General features: G+C 37.2%; 1 protein-coding gene across 1 annotated transcript in view; it reads right to left on the minus strand.

Moving 5' to 3' along the window:
* Nucleotides 1-432: 432 nt before the first annotated feature.
* The window catches only part of COG6 (component of oligomeric golgi complex 6), a 47799-nt gene continuing 22816 nt past the window's right edge, over nt 433-25415 (minus strand). The window contains exons 11-19 of the mRNA XM_085554572.1: nt 22853-22917; nt 21431-21522; nt 19878-19995; nt 12972-13103; nt 12294-12461; nt 10173-10280; nt 8632-8685; nt 6293-6372; nt 433-2298 (exon numbers count right to left, since the gene is read on the minus strand). Of these exons, the coding sequence (XP_085410698.1) occupies nt 2151-2298; nt 6293-6372; nt 8632-8685; nt 10173-10280; nt 12294-12461; nt 12972-13103; nt 19878-19995; nt 21431-21522; nt 22853-22917 (965 nt within the window). The 3' untranslated portion in view covers nt 433-2150. The remainder of the gene's footprint in view (nt 2299-6292; nt 6373-8631; nt 8686-10172; nt 10281-12293; nt 12462-12971; nt 13104-19877; nt 19996-21430; nt 21523-22852; nt 22918-25415) is intronic.

The following is a 25415-nucleotide window of genomic DNA, read 5'->3' on the forward strand; positions in this document are numbered from 1 at the left end:
ACCTACTCTCAGAACTGGGTCATCTGAACACTGAATGCAGAGAGCACTGCCTGCTGGAGCCAGTTTCAAATGTGCTTCTGCACCATTTTCCAAGTATACTGCTAATGGAGTCACCCTTTGAAGACACGTCCCTTGGTATGAAGTGTTTAAGGACCAAGAGCAGATGTGCTGTTGACACTCAACAAACTGGTCTATACATGGCTCCAGTGCTGCCACCCACCGAGATCCTGTTCGGTGCAACACTTAATGGGCCAATCCATTAAGCTGAGCAATGAGAGGACTGAAGCACCACAGCTGCTGGTGAGGAAATCCTGGGAATCCATAAAATGGAAGTCTGAGAACTGCCGAGGAATGGCAGGTCCACATGGAACAACCTTTTCCTTCCTGCTTTAGGAAGGCAAGCAGAGGAAATAACAACACGGAAGACCAAAGTCAGTAAATGGAATGCCTTTTATTGATTTACTTACTCATTTGTGACCCTCTGACATTTACTTTAATTGCACAAACCAAAATTAGTGACTGACCTTAACTTTTATGCGTTACAACTTTTACAGCTATCGCGTCAGTATTAAGAGAAGATAAAAACACAGATAAGTCTCTACATGGACTCAAAGATGGGAAGGAAACTTCTTGCTACTCCTCATGCAAACTACCAACTGATTACTGGAGATTGAGGTCAAGCTTAATTTGAGGAAAAAATTCATTCTTAAGAGTATGTTAATCTATTAACAAGCTAATTTATAACCTTTTGACAACTGATGTAATTGTCACATATTAGATAATAATTACAGGCATACTGAGCAATCCTAATATTATTAAACAATGAATAGCCTTCTGAATATGCACTATAGTAATGCCAAACCTGAGTAATTTAAATGCCTTACCTAGTAGAAGAGCATAATTTTTCATTAAAGCTTGCCTAAGAAATATCTAGAAGCTTTTTTTCTTATAGATTTGGAGTTCTAAAGCAGATTAAATCCAACATTCACATTTACAGAAAAATTTATTCTTTATTCCTGATCCAAGAACTCCAGGGACACACTTTCCAATCTTGTTATATTACACCAACAAATTATGCCCATTAAGAAAAGGAGATATTACTTCCGTGTGGTGTTACCACTGAAGATGATTTCTGAGCACACGGATCTATGCCATGAGTTTTCCAAGAGACTTAAAATGTATTGCTGCTGTTCTTCTCTATTTCCTGCTCTGTTGCAAGCATACGCTGAATTTGGCTGCCACTAAGTATGTGTTCTGTATGGGGAATATTAATATTGTTAAAAGCATCCATCTTAAATACAACTGATTCAATATGAATGAGTGCTTATGTCCCCCTTGATACCCACCTATAAGTATTGGCCATACCGCTGTGCAAATAACACTCCTCACCTACAGAGTTATTGGTCCCAACTTTAACTTTCAACTGATATAAGGACTCCCACACAACAGTTTCACTCAAACAAAATCCTTCTAGTAAAACACAATTAGAAAAATAATTTAAAGCATGAAGTTTAGGGTTATGTACATACACACACAATTCAAATATTCCTTTTTTCCTACCAAAAAACACCCGAATAGCAATGCAAGAGAATGGATACCAAAAATCACAGGGATTTTGACTCAAAGGTTTAATTGACAGATTTTGAAAAAAAAACAAAACACGTCAAAATGATTTACGAGCTATAAAAGACTTGAGACACTGAAACTGTATCAGCCGCATTAAAATTAAACAGGCTCAGTGTATATTGGCGATAGGCTGAGAAATGGAGTGAAAGAACAGAGAAAAGAGCAAATAAAAATATCGGTGAGGTCATAAGAGACACTGATTCAACATCTAGTTGAAAGGATTACGTATAGGCAAGGAAAAACCTTTCTCCTTTACTCTTTTCAAAGAGATTGCATATTGTCAAGGTCCATTTCCATTACAGGAATACATTAAAATAATTTTTAATCTATATTCTATTTTTCTGGCCTACAGAAGGTTTTCAAAGACACAGGAAAGACTTCACTTCTGCCAAGCAGATTAAAGAAAACCGCATTCCTACATATTTTAATATATAGTTATACATCAAAATTCAAGACAGAAAAATAGCTCAATGCAAATAACCAAGACAGTGTTACGGATTCTGATAAATCTGGGTGAAGCACGACTACGAGAGAAGTGCCTGAACTTGGTGAGGAGATCTGTGTAGTATCGTTTCTGGATCCTTGTATTTATTTGAAGGATCCATCACAGCTGCATATATCTCACTGTAGGCTCTGCAGACCAGTTCTGTCGACTGTTTTATTATCTGCTCTCTAAAAAAAAATAAAAATAAATTCACAGAATTTGTAAACTGTAGGGATTTAACAATATTCACTAAAAATATACATTAGAATTCAGTGGCGGTTACATTAAAAAGCCCTTTTACTTCAAATACGAGAACTGAAAAGCTTTACAACAAACGAAGGCTTTCCCATCTGCGCTGTACATACATGGACTCGTCTATACGACTTTGATAAACAAGGAATTTGCATTTTTTATCTCTGCAATCATGAAAAGAAGGAAAAAAAAATCATAGAATCACAGAATGGTTTGCGTTGGAAGGGACCTTTAAGATCATCCAGTTCCAACACCCTGCTATAGGCAGGGATGCCTCCCTCCAGACCAGGCTGCTCACAGCCCCATCCAGCCTGGCCTTTCTCGCTGACGTTTGTAAACATACACACTGTTTTCATCTATGAGCATAACATTTTCTGTTTGCTTTATCTTGACAGCACCAACTCCATAATCTGTCAGAGGAAGAGCTGAAAGTGATAGTGGTCAGAGATCAAGAATTACTACAGCCTTTTCCCAACAATACCATAAAGCCTGCATCCTGTTATTTTTTCAGATCTGAATGAGTAACAGTGCATGAAGATTCCATGCTAAAATTAACAGGAAAGTTTAATGGTTTTTGAAGACAAATATTTTTATTTTACATTGCCTACTGAATGTCTGCTTTGATCACCATGGTAATGTATTTACAGTTACATGTACATTTTTATCCAACAAAAACATAATTACAACTATTTTACAGCCAAACCCATACGAATGGGACATCAGGAGAAATGGAGGAAATGGAAATGTCCATGAACCCAGACCTGCTGCAACTGATAGGCAGCAAAGGAATAAAGCCACCAAAACGGCACTCACTAAAATGAGGGCTGAATTTACCACTTCTGACCACAGGTAGTGCAGACTGGCAAATTAGAAGAATTTTGAATAGCGAGTGTATAGAACTTTGTATTTTCAGGAAAAAAAAAATAGAATAAAATAAGAAATGGAAACCCTGAGATAACAGGTGAGACATATACTGCATTTTATGCCGATGTGAAGTATTCTGTTTTTCAACAACCACTGCCCACCGTCTAATTATTAGATTATTAGAATACCTGAAAAACAGACTACTGCCATAAAAGCAGATCCAGAAATGCTCTTTTAGCGTATTCAGAGTTTCCTGGTAAACAACTGTCTCAGAGCACAGCTCAGGATCACTCAGCTACGGTAACGTGACCACCTTTTAAGGAAGTACTGCACAAAGGACTTGTGTAGGACTAACAGCATTGCACCAAATACTACTACATTAAAAGAAAGAGTTTATTAAAATATTCTAAAGGGCTGAACAGCACGAAATGAGTCTCTCCATCAAATAATGTCAATGTCATTAATCAGTACATTAGGATTTCAGTTGCCATAACAACACAATCCATTTTATCACCAACAGAAATGGCAGCACTTTCTAAAAATAATTATTCCAGCATTCAGCTCCTGTGATCCAACACAAATGGAAAGAGCTTTACAAGACCAATGGCCACGGAAATAAATACCTTGAAACTTTTTTGAACGAGCAAAGGAATTTGAAAGACGAGATTATGCGCTGGCAAATGTTGGAGCGAATGCACTTCATGGTCATAAAGCTTAAATTATACTGCCAGTGAGTATTTAATGCACTGGTCCCTTATCAAAAGCATGTGGTCTGCTTTTGAGAATCAAAGGACTTCAGGGTTTTGAAGCTCAACAACTGGAACAAAGAATCACAATCACGCGATTTCAAGGAAGAAGTCTTCAAAACTGACACCAAATCTCTGTAAAACTAACTTGAAAATGATGACATTGAAATGACAGCACCAGTCAAATCTTTGACTTGAATTCTGAGAAACTTCAGAATTCTGCAGCTTTATTTACTACAGAAAAGAACCAAACCTGAATAGTAAGAAAAAGATTCTGCAAGCATCCATATATGTAAACACGTGCTTTTGAATGCTTTTATATTCAATTCTGTGCAGAAGCCAACCTGCAATGTTGAGTTACAGGTGGCTAATAAACCCCTTTCTGTCAGCTGAGCTGTGGCAGCTGTAACAACCATCCTCACATGGGCTCCGCACTCACCTCTCAGCTGCCCACTGTTGCAAGATAACACAAATGGTGCTTCAATTGTGCCTGGGAGAGGTTTAAAAAGTTCATAAATGGAGTAAGACGAAGAGTGCACACATGACCAGTTTATCTTGGTTCATCTGACAGAAAGTAATGATTAAGTCAAGGCAATTTCAGTGCATGCCTACGTCTTTATGGCAGCATAAAGTCTACCTCGAAAAAATTGCTTTTGTGTTAGTAGTGAAAAATTGAAGCTTTCAAAATTCATTTACTGTTATTATGATTTTAAAATAGACCTACATTAAAAAAATATATACCAAGAGCTAAGATACCGGTTTAATAGCTTGACATCTAGAAGCTGAAGTTTCAATGCTTCTCTTACATTGCTGCTCAAGCTGCCTCATTTGATCTGTACTGCACAGTTGAACTGCAGGAAGTGTCCCCAGCAGAAGGACCCAACAAACTGCTGATAGGAACCAACATCCCCCACACCAAGCTATGCAGCGAGTGTATGGCATGAAACTGGAAGTCTCTGAGTGACAAGAACTTGAGAAATACATTGCCAGCAATAAATGTTTTCCCTTGCAATATTGCACTTCTTCAGCTACAAGACCATAGAATCATAGAATGGCCTGGGTTGGAAGGGACCTCAAGGATCACCAAGCTCCAATCCCCTGCTGCATGCAGGGCCACCAACCTCCACATTTAACACTAGACCAAGACTGCCCAGGGCCCCATCCAACCTGGCCTTGAACACCTCCAGGGATGGGGCACCCACAACCTCTCGTGGAAGCCCATTCCAGCACCATAACAGTCTCTCTGTGTAGAACTTTCCCGATATCCAATCTAAATCTTCCCTCGTTGAACTTAAAACCATTTCCCCTTGTCCTGCTACTATCTACCCTTGTAAAGAGTTGACTCCCCTCTTGTTTGTAGGCTCCCTTTAGGTACTGGCAGGACACAATGAGGTCACCCTGCATCCTTCTCTTCTTCAGGCTGAATAAGCCCAGCTCACTCAGCCTATCTTCGTAAGATGTTGTAATACAGTCCCATTTGCAGGACAGGTAGCAGAAATGAGAACTCAAATGTTAGAGTATTAACTCAAAACATGATGTGCCATTCACACTTTCTCATGTCTTCTTGTAACATGCATTCTTGACAAAAACGTGAAAAATAATGTCAAGAAAACTTTTTGATCAGTGCAGCATATAATTCTCTGAATTAAAGTACTACAAAATGTCTTCATCTGTTTTGCATTTAATTGGAAAGAAATTCGTGGCATTTTCCCTAGCCTTAGGGTTCAGTAGGCCCTTATTTGTCATATTATATAATGTATTCATGAAACAAGAGAAGAGATAAATTATGAACTCCTCACTTCTACACTTCAAAGGAAAAAAAAATCACTAACAAAAAAAGAAATCCATGTAAAAGTCACCTTAGAGCAATATCCAATAGCACAAAATGTCAATACCCAATAGGAAAAGACAACACATTTGATAATTTTAGACTTAATGGAGCAGTGGGGGTAAAAGAAATCTTGAGCAGAGAATTAAATATTTCATTTGCCTTCAGAATGCTTACAAAATAGTTCTAAAACAACTTACAGCTAAAATGACAAAAAAAAAGCCAACACAGCATAACATGTTTAGAGCAGATGAGTGCAATTCATTTTGATGGCGTCTGTTAAATGAAGAGCGAGTACTTCAGAAATTTACAAAATTACACATTCCTGTTTTTCAAAAACTGGTGAGTCAAAGCAAAATTGACCTGAAGTACAATGCAAATGTGATTAGAGCTGATAACCTGAATTCATATCACGATCCACAAAAACCTAATCAAATTCATCTTTCCGATTACTATACAGGCGTAACACCAATTCAAAGTTAAGATACTTACTTCACAGTGGCACTCAGAAGGAAATTCAGCTGGGACATCAACAGACTATCTGGAGCAGATAGATAGCGATCAAACTGAGCCTAGGGGTGCGAAAAAGAATATGAAATCAACAGAAATAAGTTGTTATGTGAAGACATAAAAATACAGATCTCTGAAAGGTGGCTACATTAAAGGGGCATCTTCTTACTTGATATGATTTTCTTTTTTTTATACATTTAAGATAGAAGCTAACATAATATACAAATATTTAAGGCAGAGCTTAATAGTCTACAACAGCATCAAATCTCAGCACCTGTGTCACCAAAATGTCAAGATGCTGACTCTTGAGTATGGGTGGAAGGGAGAAAAATTAAAATGTAGCTTCCATATCTATGCAAGATTTCTATGCAGACAGTGCATGTAGGCATGTACCATGGAAGAAGATTAAGCCTGCCTTATTCAGTGCAAAGGGAGCACTGTAAACTCCAGAAAGAAATCTATTCTGTCCAAGTTACAACATGTTACTTTCTTACATTTTCCAAGAAGCTGCTGCTTAATAAGCTAATGAGCAGTTAAGTTGGGAGAAACAAGACCAAGAAACCTACTTGAGGCTCCATTAACTCCTTCCAGGTTTACTTCTCCCCCAAATAACATAGTGGAAAATACCGACGTGCTTTGATTTTATTAATTTGGCGAAGAAAGCACTAAGAATGTTACTGATGTCTTCTAATATTTACTGTGTAAGTGAAGATGGTGCTAGGTCTCACAGGTGAACCCATGAGAGATAATGGACATGTTCTTCTGTTCTTCCAAGCGATAAGGAAAACTGTGATTAGATGGTTAAATTCTAGTTGGAAAATTCTCATCAGCAGCATCTTTATCCCTAAAAAACTTATCAAGAAATAGCCTAGAAAAGCTGTAGTGCCTCACAGAATCACAGAATTGTAGGGGTTGGAAGGGACCTATAGTAAAACTATTATTTACAACCATTAATCATTAATACAGATTCAATTCAAAAACACGGTCCCCAAGCCACAGTCCTTAAATTTCTTGCAGGTCTAAAAGACTACGATAAGTAAAAAATATTTTAAATATTTAAATATATTTATGCAAAATGCATGAATACGGATAAGAATGCATGCTGATCTGAGTAAACCACAGAACCACAGAATAGCCTGGGTTAGAAGGGACCTCAAGGACCATCAAGCTCCAACCCCTGCCATAGGCAGGGCCACCAACCTCCACATTTAACACTAGACCAGGTTGCCCAGGGCCCCATCCAACCTGGCCTTGAACACCTCCAGGAACAGGGCATCCACAGCCTCTCTGGGCAGCCTGTGCCAGCACCTCACCACTCTCATAGTAAAGAACTTCCCCCTGACATCCAACCTAAATCTTTCCTCTTTCAACTTAAAACCATTTTCCCTTGTCCTGAAACCACTGAGTGCTCTGCGCCAGTGCTCTGCTCTTCCAAGCAGCTTGGAATTGACTGGTTTAGAACTGGAATGGAGGAAAAGAGGCTACACTGACACCACTAGGAGGGATTCAACAGTCTTAAAATGACCCATTTCCTGAATCAAAAAAGATAGAGCCTTTCCCTTCCAACAAACTCAAGCCCCTGTGTGATCTCAGGATTTATATGAGGATGTTTTCATGGGGTGTGCGTGCACTGCTGGATGAGTAGGACTTGTTTACGGTTAAACTTTCAGAATAAAGCTAAACTTGGCTAAGCCAGAAGAGTGACACATCATATGTTATTGCCTACTGAACTGCGATATTGCAATCTCTATGCAAAATAGCCTTCACATACACAAAGAATCAGCTGATAATCTGTTTTAAAATATAATTTAACTTCCAGCTTAAAAAAAATATATAACTATATAAAACAAATATAAAGAGAGAAATAACTGTGGCATATGCCCAGCACTTAACTTCTGAGTTTAGCTGAACTATTTGCATAAAATCAAAGCCTTAGGTCTAAAATTATAAATGATAGCAGAACCTATATTTCAAAGCGTTCTAGCAAAAAATAAATTCTGGTGATTAAAACTAATTAGAGCTAAGTATTTGCTTTTAGCAATTTACGATGACTCATGGGATAACATTATTATAAGTAAAATTCTGCTTCTCAAGACTTAGAAACTAATATTCTAATACTACCAGTTCATAAATTATTTATGAATTTATTACTTCAAGTGGTCAAATTACTACAAATGAAGAAAATATTCCCAGACATGTAATTCAGCTACTCTAAAACAGCGTAGCTGGTGAGATGAGTATCTACTACATCACACAAATTAACAGAATGCTTTCCCAGGTCACAGCAACGCTACCACAAAATTAAACTGGAAAATGCTTACCATTGCTACCTTCAGGGACATGGAATCCAGACTTGGCAAATTTGAAAGAGGACCCTAAGGGGGAAAAATAATAATAATAAAGAGAAGTCTCTCTAGTGTTAGAAAAAAAGACAAGAAATAATAAATTCTACAGTCTGTTCAGTGCTAAATTGTTACTCAGTCCTGCTACAGGATATTACATGTTTGGAAACTGAATCACCACACCAGCGCTGCAAATGCGGTAACAGTTCATTTGTACTCCACCACTCCCTTAGATTAAAAGTTTGGAATACTGTCTTTTTCATATATCCTTTTTCAAGTTCTTTTCTCCTCTTTTTGCCATTAGACAATAAAACCTTGAAAAAATCTTCTGCAAGGTCTGGGATAAAACCTCAACTGGCAGCTGTCCATATGGCCCTGGTGTTCGCGGATTACAGAGATCTCCACCTCTTCATTTGTTCCCAGCCAACGCTGAATTCAGCTCTGCTCCCCAATAACCTTTCTGTTTACATGGCATTGCAATGCATACATGCTGTCTCACCCTCTAACGAATCTTGTAACAATCTCACCCCTGCAGTCAACCAGTGGACAGATATGAAAGAAAATTACTACTGGAAATTCTATCCACATTCCATTAAACAATCTGCTCTGGTCTATTTGAAATTGGTTTTAGAAGAGGAGATAAGCTTATGAATAGGAAATCAAACTGAGTTACTAATTTCTGCATTTAAAATGGTTCTCTAAAATAGTCTGTTGAGTTTGGGCACTTTATATAATAATACTGCCTAGACAAAGAACAGAAATCTCCAATATGGTACCACTTTCTTCTGTAATCACTGTTCTTCACCTTCACAAAAGATCACAGGTAAAGGGGAGAGGGGATATAATAAAAGCTGGCAGATAAGAATAGTGGTTCAAAAGAAACAAAGGACATGAGCCCCAAATGTCAGTTTTCAACTTGTTCCAAGAAATCCCATGTTTTCACTTTTAGAATCAGATCGTCTTGGCTCTAGAATAGGTAAAGCAGCGAATAAAGCCAAAAAGCTACTATTAAACTCATCTAAAATTACTATTATGCTCATCTAACATTTTTTTCACAGCACCAAGAAAAGCAGTAGTTGTCTAATGCATGCAAGGTATCTACTCTGGAAATGGATACCACAGTAGGAAAAGAAAAAGTGAATGTTACATGCACAGTAGGTCCAATATGTCCTATGTAGTATGGAAGAGGTAGACAAACTCACTACTTGTGTTTTAGAGCCAGCTCCACTCTAATGATTTCAGAGGGATATTATGCTACCTGTACAGTTATTCTGAGAACATATCTGCACAGACAAGCCAGAAGGAATGATGCATCCCAAACCTGCTAAGCTTGCTTAACACACAGCACGAGGAAAATGTGTACCTGTAAGGTACCTTAGTCTAATAGTCCTGGCACTGTATGAAAAATCCACAGAATTTTTGCATTCACACAATACTTAATTTACAAAACGAAAAATGCCAAAGCTGTTCTGGTTGGCAGTACGCACTACCTTCTCAATACAACCAGTACATTATCTTACCTGTTCCGGTTTGTGCTGCTGCACAGAGTTATATATGTAACTCAGACCAGCTCTGGTTAGGACGTAGGAAGCTTGTTCATTTATGAGTGTATCTAAATGAGCTTCAATCTGAAATTTCAAGCATAAGATATTTAGAAAATATGCATGAGAATATAAAACAAAACTACCTCTGGAGTTAAAATGTCTAGAAACACAAATAAGAAAAGGAATACAATTAATGAACAAGACAAAAAAACACAAACACATAGAGCATAATTACCGCATCCATTTACATCTTCTATACTATGAGAAACCAGTAACTAAATTATTGATAATTCTTTACAGAAGAGCCCAACTTTTTTGTATTAGTAAATTCAATAGCACTAAAAATAAAAATAAATGAAAGCTCTTACAGTTCTTTGAAAATATGTGATAAAAATCATTCAGCTTATTGAAAATATCAGAACTTATAAAAAACATAAAGCTGTTGCACTATTATCAATAAAAAACTACACAAAAATGACAGTCTTTCAAAGGAAAAAAGAAATTGAAGCTAAAATATAGAATAGGGTCGTAGAACCTTTAGAGTTGGAAGGGATCTTTAAAGGCCATCTAGTCCAACTCTCCTGCAATGAACAGGGACACCACAGCTACATCAGGGTGCTCATGGCCTGATCCAACCTTGAAAGTCTTAAGGGACAGGGCAGCAACCACATTACTGGGTAACCTATTCTGGTGCCTCGCCACCCTCAGCATAAAAGACTTTTCCTTACATCTGACCAAAAACTACTCCTTGAGCTTGAAACCATTTCCCCCATAATCAGTAAGGCTTCTAAACTCAGTACTGATAGCCACGTGTTTATAATGAGCTGACTGAAAGAACAAAAGACAATTAATTACAGAAGCTAACCAATAAATCCAGTCACAGCAAAAGCAATCACCTTTGAGTAAATGGGGAAGATTTGTGATTAAACACTATTTTACAGATCACTGTCCCTGTATTTATTTCACTTCTAATCTTAAGGAAAATCTAAAATTCATAATACATCAAACTCTAGTAAAACACAAGACTTCTAAGTTTGATATTTAAAAGCATGTTACTTTCTAAAACTGTTTAGAAAAATGCACTTTTTACAAATCAGGGGGGAAATCTTAATATTTCAATTTGGAGATTTTAACCGTCTTCAGGAGTTCTTTTTTCCCATGAAAAACGTTTCTTACTTAATACGCCATTCTACCCTCACTTTGATAATCTACTTATGTATAATCTTAAAGGTTTTCTTTTCCAGTCTATTTCTGTATTCGTAGAACACTTGAAGAAAGCAATTGGCATTAAATGCATAACCTTCAGTTCGACTGCTTTTTTTAAGAATAAATCAATTGCAACATTTACTGTGAAGCTCTGATAATGGAAGTTCAAAATGCCCCAGACAGTTTGGTGAGGTTTTCTGTTTGTTTCCCAGCTAAAAGATGCTAGAAATTCTAATTAGAAGTAGAAAGGGGGAAATGGCTCACAGCCAATCTTCACTGATGCTTTCAAATAAGAAGTTGATACTTTTATTTTTTTCCCCCTAAGTCTTCAAGCTCCAAAAACTCTCCTGAGAGGCACTGCAGAGATTATTATGTAGCATTACTATAAATGGGCAACGCCTACGTTTTTTCCCAAGCAAACCATTTATAAACCACATTTCCATTTTGAAATGGTACCAAATACAAACTACTAACCTGCCACATCAGGTGAAACTGAACAGATGGGAACGGAAGGGTAAAAAGAAGCACTGAAGTAATGACCTCACGTATACTGTACTAACACCCCATAGGATGAAACACAGCCAGCTCACAATTCAGCTTTCAAATTCTATTTGCTTCAATTCACACAAGTTTGCAAGCAAACTAGAATAATGAGAATGACTCAGAAAATGAAAGTTTTCATTGATATGGGTTTATCTGCAACTAAAATAAAACTTTCCCAATATTTTTTGTATGTTTGAAATAAAGGCTTATAATAAGAGCCCATTTCCTTTAGAACTGATCAAAACCCAACATTTTTAAGGACAACTATGTTCACATCACCACTCATAGTCTGCAAAACAAAACAAAAACAGTAGTGAGTTTATTTTCATCTGGGCTACCATGGCTCACCTGAAACTGTAACATTTCCAGACGTTTGTCAGTGAATTCAAAGAGAGCCAAAGTCGTCTTCATCATGTAAAGTGAATTTACCATGAAGGTTGCCATGTCAGCTGTGCCCAAATTACTAGCAGACATAGTACACATCTGTAACAATGGATCTAACACACACGACAGAACCTAAAATAGAAAACACAAAGGAAAGAGGGAGGAGAGGAAGGAAATCATGTCACATGAGGCTTCTAAGCTCATTCTGTCTCTATCATGTATTTATTCTCCAAAGCAGAACAAAGGAAAATGAGAGTTTCCAACTGTGAAAGCAGTTTTCTACTGGATTTGTCAGCAGGAGATCAGCTACCATAGTGATGGGAAAAGTACAAAAACCTGAGAACAGATTCTAACCTAGCAGGAGGAGGAGTAACCCAGATAGGATAATTGGCAATTGTGCAATCTTGATGGAGTATTTACTTAATGGAGTAGTAATTGGATAACAGAATATAGACACTGTGCTAAGAGTAGCACTCCATACTGTACTGTAATTATCCACTTAGTTAGTCACCATCTTATTCACACTGAAAACTTGAGTTTGGAAGAAGGTTCCAAAATAGGACCAGAAGAAAAAGATTAATGGACCAAGACAAACCTGAATTTACTTTCTTTCCCCCCACTTCTCTCAGAGCTCCCTTGTACCTGCACAAAGTCAGCCTGACGGGCATCCAGTGGAACAACAGATGAGTCGTGAGATGCCAGAACCTCTCGTAGCAAATTAAGTGTCTGATTTAGTGCAGAGCTTGGGCCGAGATCAGGAGGTGGGAGTTCAACCTAAGGAACAAGATAATCTGTTTTTGTTGGCGGTTTTTTGTTTTTTTTTTTTGCTTATAAATGCCATTTACAGCAAACTTCATCAAACCTGGTGGCACAAATGCAACCACCTAACAGCAAAATTACACGTCGCCACGCAGAAGAACTTTAAGAGGCTGGTAAGAGTGCTGCCACAGGCAGCAGCAGACATAGCTGCAACAGTCTTAATGCCTTTTAAGTTTGTGTCTTAAATTATCAGTGTACAAATGACTTGCACATAAGCTCAAGTACACCTATATAAATTGAAAAAAAAATAGTGTGAGTTCTGGATTGGAAACCTATCTCAAAGGTAAGAGAGATATGAGAATCACAGATATTTTAAAACCATAAAGAACACGCTTTCTGAGGAAGATTATTAAAAGCTGGAGAACATGAAATAGGTTAATATTCTACAACATTTTAAAGCTCACGTACTCTAACAGGTAAATACCAATTGCTCTTTCCTGTCTCTTTCCTATTCAAAGGGAAACACAAGCCTGTCTAGACTACATGGGAGTAAGAAGACCCTAAGAACACAGCTAGTGAACACCTGACAGCATAATCTCTTTCCAGAAGGATGTAGGGAGAACTAAGTTCAGCTTAATCTGGGACTAGTCTCTGTGTCTCACTCAAGGTGTGCAGCTGCAGCAGAAATAGGCTGTGTCTTCAAATCTCTTAAGACTTCTGCTCAGTAAGAATATAAGGTAGCTCTGGATGGTCCCCTAGGCACAGCCAAGATGCTCCATATCTGTTGCTAAAACAGATCAAACAAGAACACTTTTGGATCCTTCTGAACATGAAGTGTTTCTCTGCACTCATTTTCCAAGAGATAATATAGTCAATTCAAAGAACAGTTGTTGTTCAGCATAAACAGTTGAAAAATTTAAACAGATACTCTCCTAGCAATGAAGTAACAGCAATTTGGAAAGAAGCACTTACTATTCGGTGCTGATTAGTAGCAAAGTCTACTGAAATTTACAGCAATGAGTGACTTTCTTCTTGTTTATTCTTGTTATATTAGGGGTATTGATCGTGCCCTGAACACACTGTTCTCAGACCTGAAATGGACCGTGTTCAGGGATATTTTGTCATTAATTTGAGACCAGAGTCTGATAGGGCTTTCACATTCAATACAGATACAGATCATGGCAATGATAATTTCAGGCTTCTTTACGCAATTACAGAATTTTTGTCCCTTCAAGTAGATGATGGCCAGAAGCCTCTAAATTAGCTTCAACTTTCATTTAACCTGTTCTTTTTAAGTTCCTTGTTCCTATCTAGAATATAGTGGACAACATTACTGGGGAAGAAAACATTACAAGGAAAGAGGTTAAGATCTTTGAATTGTATTTGAGCCAGCTTAAATTCCTGACTACTTCAGAGGTAGAATTATTAGTAAAGTCAGGGAAAATTAATGCACTGCTATATTCATTCTAAATAGTTGCATGATTATACGTGTTGTTTTTTTTCAGTTAAAAAAGAAAATTTTAAAACAGTTACTGACATTAATTTTTGAAAGCTAAACTGCCATCCTAATTTAAATTAAAAAAGCGATGGCATAAGTGTTTTATAAAAATTATTACCAATGATGCCAGTTAGAGGGAAAGCGATTTGCTGAATTCGGCCGGTGAAGCAATTGGTTCACACACAAGATAGACAGGAGCTAGCTAAAAACTTCTCAAAATGTATGCCAATAATATCGAGGCTCTCATCAGCTCTACCTAGCAGTTCAGTCACACCAAAACTAGCCCAGTCATCCATGCAAAGAAAATTTCATTTTTTAAACTCTAATACATAAAAAGAGAAATCTGTTCTCTGAAAACAGGTTTAGCATAAAAGGTTGTGGCTTCATTTAAGCTTTTTAGCTCTGAAAAGCACATTCTGAAGGGCTATTCAGAGGGAGATGATTACTAAATAAATAATCTTGTATAATATTTGTTTATATTAACTTCAGTTAATTCTATTAAGTATTGATAGAGACATCCAGGAGAGCAGCATTGTTAGTAGCTCATATGCACACCTACAATCTCCTACTGTGGGTAACACTATCAGAATGACTTATATACTTCACTACCTGAACTAGGTAGTTGCCAGCACAGAAGGACATGGACTCACTGGAGCAAACCCAATGAAGGCCTACAAAGACCATGCAGGCTCTGGAATACCTCATACAAGGAGGGGCTGAGTGAGCTGGGTCTGTTGAAGTCCTGAGAAGAGGTGGCTCAGGGGGATGTTATCAAAATCTGTAAATACTTAATTGGAGGAATAAAGGAGCCAAGGCTCTTTTCAGTGGTGTCCAGTAACAGGGTAAGAGGTGACACACACAGACTGAAACACATGAAGTTAACAGCTGTCCTAAGTTCTGAGCCCTGTTAGGAACCTACAGAGATCACCACAGATTCCAAAGTAAAGGATGGGATGCTTTTCTTCTCAACTGTCTTCAGTTAACTGGGAAGTACAGATAACAAAAAAAATTCTTGTTAGCTTTGCTCTCTTCAAATGGATTCTTTCAGACCACAACACCACTCAGACCACAACAAAAAACTATCTCGTTTCAACTGTCCCACAGCTGGTTTCCCAGAAAACTAAAAGGTTTCATTCTGATGGAAACCAGATTATGGGGGAGAAGTTCACAGTTATTCCAGTGCAATGTTTTAATACCTTTTCCACTGACAAACTTAACAGATTATGGAAACATAACATTTAATTTGCATACATCACCAGGATTCAGGGCAGCTTTCAAGAAGAACAGAAGCCAAAAAGACTTCCTCATGTTCTGCCTTTCTTTGGATAAAAATTAACTTACATTCAGGCAGTAAGATGAATGTATCTATTCTATAAAAAGAAGAGCATTGAGTAACACAAACTCCTTTGGCTACTCTACTAATCATCTTCTTCAGATAGCACCTGACAGGTTAACTCACTTTAGTACCCTTATGATACCTTTTATTCTATTCATTATGGTGTTTTAAATTATCATTTAATATTAACATTAATTAACATTTAATAATTGTTCTCATTTATCAAAATGAGAAAGTAAGGAAAGACGTGCTTGAAGATTCTCTTATAAATTAGCTGCTCTAATAAAACATCCTGGTGCAATGGGATGATTAAAATGCCTCACCAGTATACTGGAATAGCCTGCCCAGGGAGGTGGAGGATTCGCCATCACTGGCAGTGTTCAAGACACATCTGGATAGGGAGCTAGGAGATATGGTTTAGGGGTCTTTCTGTAAGTATGGTAAAGGGAGGATGGTTGCACTAGATGATCTTATAGGTCCTTTCCAACCTTGTGATTCTATGATTCTTGTGATTCTAAATACCAGTTCTCCCAATGTGAGATGACAGTCCATCTACTTTAGTACTTCAGTAGATGGACCGTCATCCACTTGCTTCCCGTTTCCCTGACACAGTTTCTGTTTTCTGATAGTTCCAATTTAGTATTTTCTTCTGGATTTATCATCATGAGTAAAATGTTAATCTGAATCAGGTTGTTTTTAATTAGATCCAGTGAGTAACACAAAAAGAACTCTAAATCCCTAAGCATTTGTTTTATGAGTGTTTATCAGTTGAAGGAAATACTAAGGAGTGAACTATGGTTCAAACCCATTCCCTAGCACAGTTGTCCAAAAAAGCTATAAAGAAACAAATACCAATAAGATTAGGGACACTAATACAAGCAAAACCCCATTCGGGTTGAACAACAAAGGTCTTCTTAGCCAGAAACTAGCCACTTTGTTAGCAGAGCTAGAAAGCACTGCCGAATACTTCTGAAAGATGAAAGCCCATAAAGCAATGCAAGGGAGATGCAGTGTTTGTAGTAAAAGCTGGTGCGCTAACTTTCAGTGTGACAGAGAGCTGATGGGTGCACAGACTCCGTACGACACCAGCATCGAGCTCTATGACAACCTGAGAATCTCAAAGCTGTGAGCGATACTTTAAACCTTGACAACTAAGTACCTTTGGAAGGACTGTCACCAGGATTCAGGGCAGCTTTCAAGAACAGAAGCCAAAGAGACTTCCTCATGTTCTGCCTTTCTTTTGATAAAAATGAACTTACATTCAGGCAGTAAGATGAATGTATCTATTCTATAGGCTTCAGATCCTACGGAGCCACCTGAGAAGTGTGAATGAAAACACGATAAACAGAGATTCTCAGAACAAAGAAGGTGAAGTAGTGAGAACTGCTGACTACATTATTTTCAGATTATAACCAAAATGCTTGAGGTTTTCTGATGTAATTAAAAAATACGTTCATAGGAAAATGCTTCTGAGGAAGTCAGCAGGCACTCTGAAGTAACTAGGGATTTCCCTGTATCATCTACATTGATGATTTGACAACCAAAGAGGGAGAATCCTGATCTAAGACTGCCTTTAAGATTCCATACAGTTTTGTGCCTGTGGAAATACTTATGCAATATGGGATTCTTTCTTAAAAATAGATGTATACACGAAGCTGCTTTTTTCTCCTATAAAGAACAGCCTGAAATCTCAGTTTCCCAACATGGGTCAAAAACAAAATGCCAGGCAGTTTGAAGGCGCTTTTATTCCCAGCATAATCAATAACCCAGGGAATTAGTTTTTCTGTGGTAATGAGGACAGAAACACATCTCTGTCCTGTCATTTCAATACATTCAAAGGAAAGGGTCTTGAGGAGTTAGCATGCTTCATGAAACCTGCTTTGTCTACAAAGTAAAACCTGCTTTGTCTAAGAAGTCTGCACATATTTCTATTTAAAAGCAAGTTTTGCTTAAATACTACCCTTGTCTATCAACTATAAAACTGTAGATACTAGAAAAACATACCACAGCAAGACACAATAACACATCAGTTTAATCTAGACAATTGTCCCCACGCTACAGCACAATAGAATTTGCACAGGGCTGAAGGAACATATCAAGTAACAAATTCATCAGTAATGATGACTAAATCTTATGGAATTCAGTAGCTATGAATAGTAAATACAAAAACACTTATATTCTCTCTAAACGAAATACATACTGCAGAACTGATCCCTATTCAAAACTTTTGCTCCTTATTTCTAAGTTATTAGTAACAACTGATGAACTGATGAATATAAAATGATAGGGATGACAAAAAGCAACTTAAAGATTCCTCAATATGCAACAAGATTGCAGCTTCCTTTGCTAAAGTCATGGAGGCATACAAAAAGGCATAAAAACTGGCTGTGTATTAACAGAGTAAACAAAGTAACAGGATAATTTAATTTATGTCAAAGTAAGGTCTTTATCCCATGAAAACAAAAGTTACTGTGGGTTTAATTCAGCCTATTAGCATTTGTTTTTGGGGAAGAAAAACTATTTTTAGTCACAAAGAGACAGGACATCATTCTATCAATTCAGTAGTCCACTCACAAAGGAAAATAACATCAGGTGATTCACAGGACTGCCCCAAACTTTCAGTTACAAGAGCTACACATCAGTACAGTAAGAATTCTTCTCATGTGTACCATTAGCTAGTTGTTAACTCCTGAAGCACAGATTCATAATTAATTCCAGATGTTAAACATCTAATCAACCTTTAGGTCTCTAAGTCTTTGGCCTCCATCATATCCTGAGGACAGATTTTTTGAGTATAAATATGCAGTGTAAAATTGTCGATTTCAGATTTAATTTACAAGATGTGTTTATGAGAAAAGCCAGTACTTCTTACAGCACATGGTAGGCTGGTATGCCAGTTCATTATTCTGAACGACTTGCAATAAAGTGCAATTGAAGGCAGCAGTACAATCACCATTATTTAAAGTCATGAAACCCAAATCTGACCCCTTTATAAAACAAAAGGAGTGCCCACAGCCAGTCACATCCAGACTGGAAATCGAGGGAAGGGGAACTAAATTCCTGTCAATACAACAAATTGATTGACATGATGGGTCAACAGTTGGACAATGGGTTGATGGCTGGGCTATATGACCATACTGGTCCTTTCCAACTGTAATGGTCCTATGAAGTTAAAGAGAATTACAGTGGCATCCCATAATGACTACACATGCAGTCTAATAGTTTGTTTTTACCTTGCTCAGACCTCAGAAAGCTGAAACTCAATTGCAACCTGATATGAATACAGCAAGGAGAGCTTAACAAGAACTGTTACAGGTACTGAACAATGAGAAGTTCACGGAAACGAAGTTCAAAGCAAACAGTAGGAGAAGAAAAGATACCAGGGAAGCAGTGCTGGCTTTGGTACAGTTGTCTAGTTAACAAAAGTATATTCTGCTTCTAACAGCAATGATATTTGTGGCTTTTATAGAAGACAGAAAAGGCCAAGTTTTCCTTTCACTCAGACTGCCATTCTGGGATTTATTGCGTAACCTCAAAAAGGCATTATTCACATGAGTAATTAATTACTGATCTGATGATGCTTCAATACAAATTATCTAGCTCAATTAGCTGACCCTGCTTTACTGCACTAAGGGAAATTTCACAATTAATTTTTCTGTTTGTCATAGATTTTACAACTATGTAAACTGCTCTGCTGCTCTATAAACAAACGTGGCTAATAATGCTATTTTTAGCCATATTTACTAACAGTAATACAAGAATTAAAACACAGACATGCAGGCTTTTTTATGGAATTCTGTAGCCAGCACAAAGAAACAAGAAAAAATAAATTAATTTCAGGAAAAACTGAAGTCTAAAACAGCCATTCATCCAATAATCTCGCTAGATAAAAGGGAAATGAAAGCATGTGATTGGAAATATGAAAGCTGCATGAAACAAATCTTTTGAAACCAACCTTGTCCATCAGTTTACTCGCATGAAGACTCAAGCTGTTAAAGAATATCTTCTTACTCAACAAATGCATTTCTTCTATTGTTGTCAATAGTGTGGCTGCACTGTTTCCTACAATAGCACTGAAAACAAAATAGAGATTAACTACATGGCAAGGTCAGATACTTTAGAAAGCAATTCATATACAATTTGAAAGCTGAAAATGTAGGAATTGGAAGATCAGACACACTGGCTTTCATGATACACATATTAAGATGACTGTGAGAACAAGCACAGATAACCATACCATTAAGCAGATATAACTTTTAAGTACAGTCTACCTATACACTTTTAAGTATAGTCTACCTATACTTAAAAGTCTATAGTTTAGCACTTTTGTCTAAAGTAAAAATATTTCTAAGCTACAAAAATGGCTAATTCCTTTTGCTTGATCTTCGGAATATGTCAGATATCTTCAGAATCTTGTTGCATTTAGAGGGTTATATGTCCAAGTGGATTTTCTTTTCACCATTCAGGCACACTTCCTGTATACAGTGGAAATTATTCAGCTGACAGGCGGTACTTTAATGATCTTCAAACAATACATCACTTGCAGGAGAAAAAGCAACAGGTAAGACTGCCTCAGACCTTCCATTTTAACATCGCATTTTCAGTTTCTTTGTAACTACTGGGAAACAGACTTTGAAGATAGAAAAATGACAGCAAAAAATCTTGCAGCTGTTTTGACAATAAGAATAGGAATAAAAATTGTTTTCCTCAATATTATGGAAGAAAAAGTCCTCTAAGTGTTCTACCAGAGACCTGCAGAGCCATCACACTTGCAGCATCTAAATGCAGCAGTAGATGCCCAAGAAGCATTTATTCTATTGCGTCCAATACCTGAATACTGAACATAAGCTCAAGACATAGCACTAGTGACTCAAATTCTCAGTACTTCAGGACATGGCTATGGAGGAACACTTTCCTGCTATTGCTCTTTCTAACCAGTGTCAACCACTGCAAATGCCACTATCTACAAACAACAGTGATTCTGATTCTTCTCCTGTTTCATTGTTCTTAGGGACACCTAAAAGGCTGAAAGATGACTGGTGAACCTTGAACAGCAAGATACAGAGCAAAGCAATGCACTTCAACAGGAAAATGCAAGTGCACAATCAGAAAAAGTGGTATCGAAACACAGCTATTTAGAGAAGAAAAAAAAAAACCAAAACTGAGTATCTAGAGAGAATTTAATTCCAGCATTTTTTCAAAGGGATTCCTGATTGTCACCTTAGATGCTTCCCGTAGCTTTTTAAGCAAACTCTTGGCATCCAGATAGAGAAGTAATAAAAGATTCCTTCTTTACTTTTCAAACGAATGCTATATTCCAGAGCACACTTCATACGAATAGAGGAGTGACAACAGACAAATGGCATTTGCTTGGTATTACGCACATTTCTCCATGACTGTGCTGTACACAACGAAGACTAAGGCCAAGAAAACCCTTTCTGCTATTCTAATCATTATACTTACAATAACATGAAAGACATCCTTAACATACTTTGTAGTTTTGCATACCTGATTGTATGGTGGTAGAACTTGAGAAGATTAGAAATCTTATACAGTAAAACTGCTCCTGGCTCAGCGACAATCACCTGCTCAATCCTAACCTGCAGAATAAGCAAACATCCTTCAGGTCATACATTCTAAAAGACAACCTCTATCATTTTACATATAATATGATGCTGACTTTCAAGAAATAAATGGGAAAAAAGAGTCAACAAGAGACAATGCTCACTTAACTATAATTTTGTGCTTGAACCAAAGTATTTCTGGGGTTGCCAAGTCTCTGGGTAGAAAACAAGCAGCTGTTTCTTAAAAAAAAATCTTAAAAAAATAAAATGAAATTAAATAACCCCCCAATATTCACCTGTAGGTTTTTGCTGCAACTTGTTACTGAAAATTTCAAAATACTGAGATCATTTTATGGATTAATACCAGTACATACTGGAATTCTCCTCAGCACTGAACAAGAGTAGCTACAGAATCCCTGAACTATAACTACTGATCTTTAGCTTCATGCAGCAATTTGGAATACTCAAAACATTAGGTATTTTTCCCAAAAGACAATATTTTGCCTGAATTAATCTCTCCTTTACTTAAAGGAGATATCACATATCTGCCACCAGTATGTAACTAGATATTTTTATAACTAACAAGCAGCTATGTTGACTGTTTATCTCAACCAGGAGATATTGGTTACACAGACCAAAACAGTGCTGACTTTCTTTACACTCGGACAGTTGATGTCTTGTCTCTATGGTACACACAGTCTCAATTCACTCATAAAAAGCTGTCCCAAGGTCAAGCTCTGGGCACTCATGAAGCAGTGAAAGTCAGTGACTTATCACTGCACTATTCTCCCATGTGCCTATGTGTGAAAGGGCTACAAACAGACCACCATCCAATCTCCAAGTTATTTGTCTGCTGTTCAGCAGAGCACAATGTGCAGCAATGCCTTCTTGACAGAGCCAGCCGCAGAGATAAGCAACTAAGATTATGCTCCCTTTGCATCCATGTTTGAGACCAAAAATGAAGAATAATTTTTGTCTCTTACTTGCAAAGCTCAGTGCACAACATTAATTTCAACATTCAGCTGTATTTTAATCTCCAATTCACAAGCATGTACAGAAGTATATATACATATATCCATTTTCAGTGTTGCATATTAGGATATTTGGACACGGATATATTACTACAGATCAAGATACAGATTTAGTATCCTAGAACCTCTCACTGCATGAATACTTCTAATTCGACTACTAATGACATTCCCACAAACCATAGAACCCTTAATTTTGAAAGGCATTATAATTTTCAAAGTTGAGAATCTAGTGTTAACCAAGGAACAATGACAACACACTGTAGAAATGTTCTGAGAAAGAATAGCGGATTTTGTTTCAATATATTTAGAGTACTAAGAAAAATAAGATACAATACCTTTAGAGGCCTGCAAACGCCTTCTGTGATATGCCCAACTACTTCTTGAATATTTTCTTCCACACCTACAGTGAATGGAAGCACATGTTAAGATTATGCAAATTTAATTCTCTTTCCTTCAAGACCATAAAACAAATAAACAAATGTAAGAGCTACTCCTCCATAAAAAAAACAACCCCAAAACATTATGAACGGCATGTTCTTTTCTTCACAAGACTAGTTTATACCTCCACTGAACTCCAAATCTAACCATTAGGAAACAGGAGCATGACAAAACAGTCCTGAAGACTCATTACCTTATGCTACGCAATTTCTTCCTAGCACAACACAGTGCCTGGGGATTTCAGAGAGAAGGAACAAAGGGAAGAAAAATGTTTTAGCCAGAAACAGTCACAGTGATGCTCAGCATCAGTACTTCTTGAAACTAAAGAAAAAATGGTGGAGGGGGGAAGGGAGATGGGACTGAGATGCTTAAGGAGCACCGGTACCTACCATTATGAAAGGCCTGAACTGCAAATATACATGTCTGACAGTGACGTGCTCATGGCATTGTTACAACTTACATCACATATGTACCTTCACACTGTACTGTACCACAGCATTAGCAAGTGCTTCCTCCCCAGCAGCAGTTGAAAACTAATCTATCAGAGAACAAACTAAATATGAAAGAGAATATTGCCCTGTCTTATCATGAAACGCAAAATTAATTGTTGCATGGCAACCAGCACTGTCATAAATCAATCAAACTGAAAGCAACAGATCTTCAAGCTCTCACTTCAGTAACAACTCGGAATAGATTTATGGAGACAGCAATAGTTTAATTCTAATTTAAAACTTGTCAACAGGAGTTCATCTTCAGATGGGACCCATGCAATGAACAGTAAACAAACTGACTGTGATAAAAATCAGGCGACCTGAAGCTGTATTTTACAGATCTTGTTTCACACTAAAAGAGATTACCTCTCCAAGAAAGAAATCATAGAAGATAAAAGACATGTGACAGTGTCTCTTTACATCAAGACAGGTGAAAAACCACATAAGCGAAAAACAAACTCAGTTTGGAAGTCATGGCTAAGAACTTCAACATTCTAAATTGGTACCGTCATAAAAACATGTTTATATATTTATGTATCGATACTAAACAAGAAAGCAAGACTACAAACCACAAGGTTCATGGCCTGTTATGTCACAGTTAACTCCCCAACACATCCTAATAATTTGCACATTTCTTTGGTAGGAACAGCTACCTTTTTCTAGTTCATCAATATAACAAGCACATCTTTGCAATCATGTTTCAAAACCAGACTGACTCATTAACAAGTTCTTGGGTATGAAATTTTAGCTGCAAAAAATATACAAGTTCAAATAGCACGGAACATAGAATTACAATTTTGGTATATCGTATGCTTGTGCCATCACATACACTTTCAGATCTAATTAGAGTATTTTAGACTTAGCAAAGAGCAAAAGCAAATCTTCCAACACAATTGATTATATAAGTGTTGCAGTTATTAGCAAGTCACAGTGACATGGAAGAATTACAGATTAAACAACTCTTAAGAGATGCAAAATCCCTTTCAGGTCCAGTACAATGCAAAAATCATTGACCTACTCTGAATTTTGCAGTGCTTAATATTTGAATGGCTTTTCTGGCCAGATAAATTTTCAAAGGCTAATATTTGCAAGCTCCTAATTGTAAAGCTTTTCAAGTTACTCAGGAGTACTTTGTTATGGGCAAGGGATTCTCTCTAAAGTCAAAATAGTGAACAGCTCTCCAAAATGGTACACACAGGTCTTCATCTACTGGGACCAACTCTACATCTGTTTCTACCCACAGACAGACATGTTACCTTTTTTTCTTCTTATATAAAGAGAGGGGGAAGAATTTTGTGTCAGTGAGACTCAACACCTTCTCCACACTCCTAAAATTATATATGGCTTATAGAAGGACTTAACAGTGATCTGAAATCAGAGACTCCTGACTTAAAATAATAAAAACAATTCCACCTCCAAAAAGCTATTCAAAGTGAAACTAGAGATAAAACATTTGACTGACCTAGTATAGGTGAGACAGTATTTCTCTACATTTCACCTTCAAAATTGCTCATCTATTCTATGCTAGCTGCTCAGTCTCCCTCTACAGGAAATAGGGAAAAACAAAAGAGTTTTGATCAAGAGTCTCCAGAAACACCTATATCAGAGCTAACTTTTGCTAGGAAGACAAGTCTTCTGGAAAGAAAATCACTCTCATTATAATCACAAACCAACAAGATGTCCACTTTTAAATGGACAAGTTAAACTAACTTAACTTCTGCTGCAGCCTGTGCAACCTGAAGACTGCACAATAATATTGATCATTCACCTCAAACCTCTCAGTACCACACACACTGTACACACTCATTAGCACGAGATTAGTGTCCGTTTTTATATAAAGCATATAATCTCAATCTATTTAATCTGAACCATAAAACTGCACTTCCCACTTAACAGTTCTTTCTATATTCAGTGGTCTCCAGTTAAATACTGCTTCATCTTATAGATCTTATCCTGCAACCATTCTCAT

This window comes from Coturnix japonica, chromosome 1 (assembly GCF_054131305.1).
Source record: "Coturnix japonica strain WE chromosome 1, WE-NBRP24, whole genome shotgun sequence".
Classification (NCBI taxonomy): domain Eukaryota; kingdom Metazoa; phylum Chordata; class Aves; order Galliformes; family Phasianidae; genus Coturnix; species Coturnix japonica.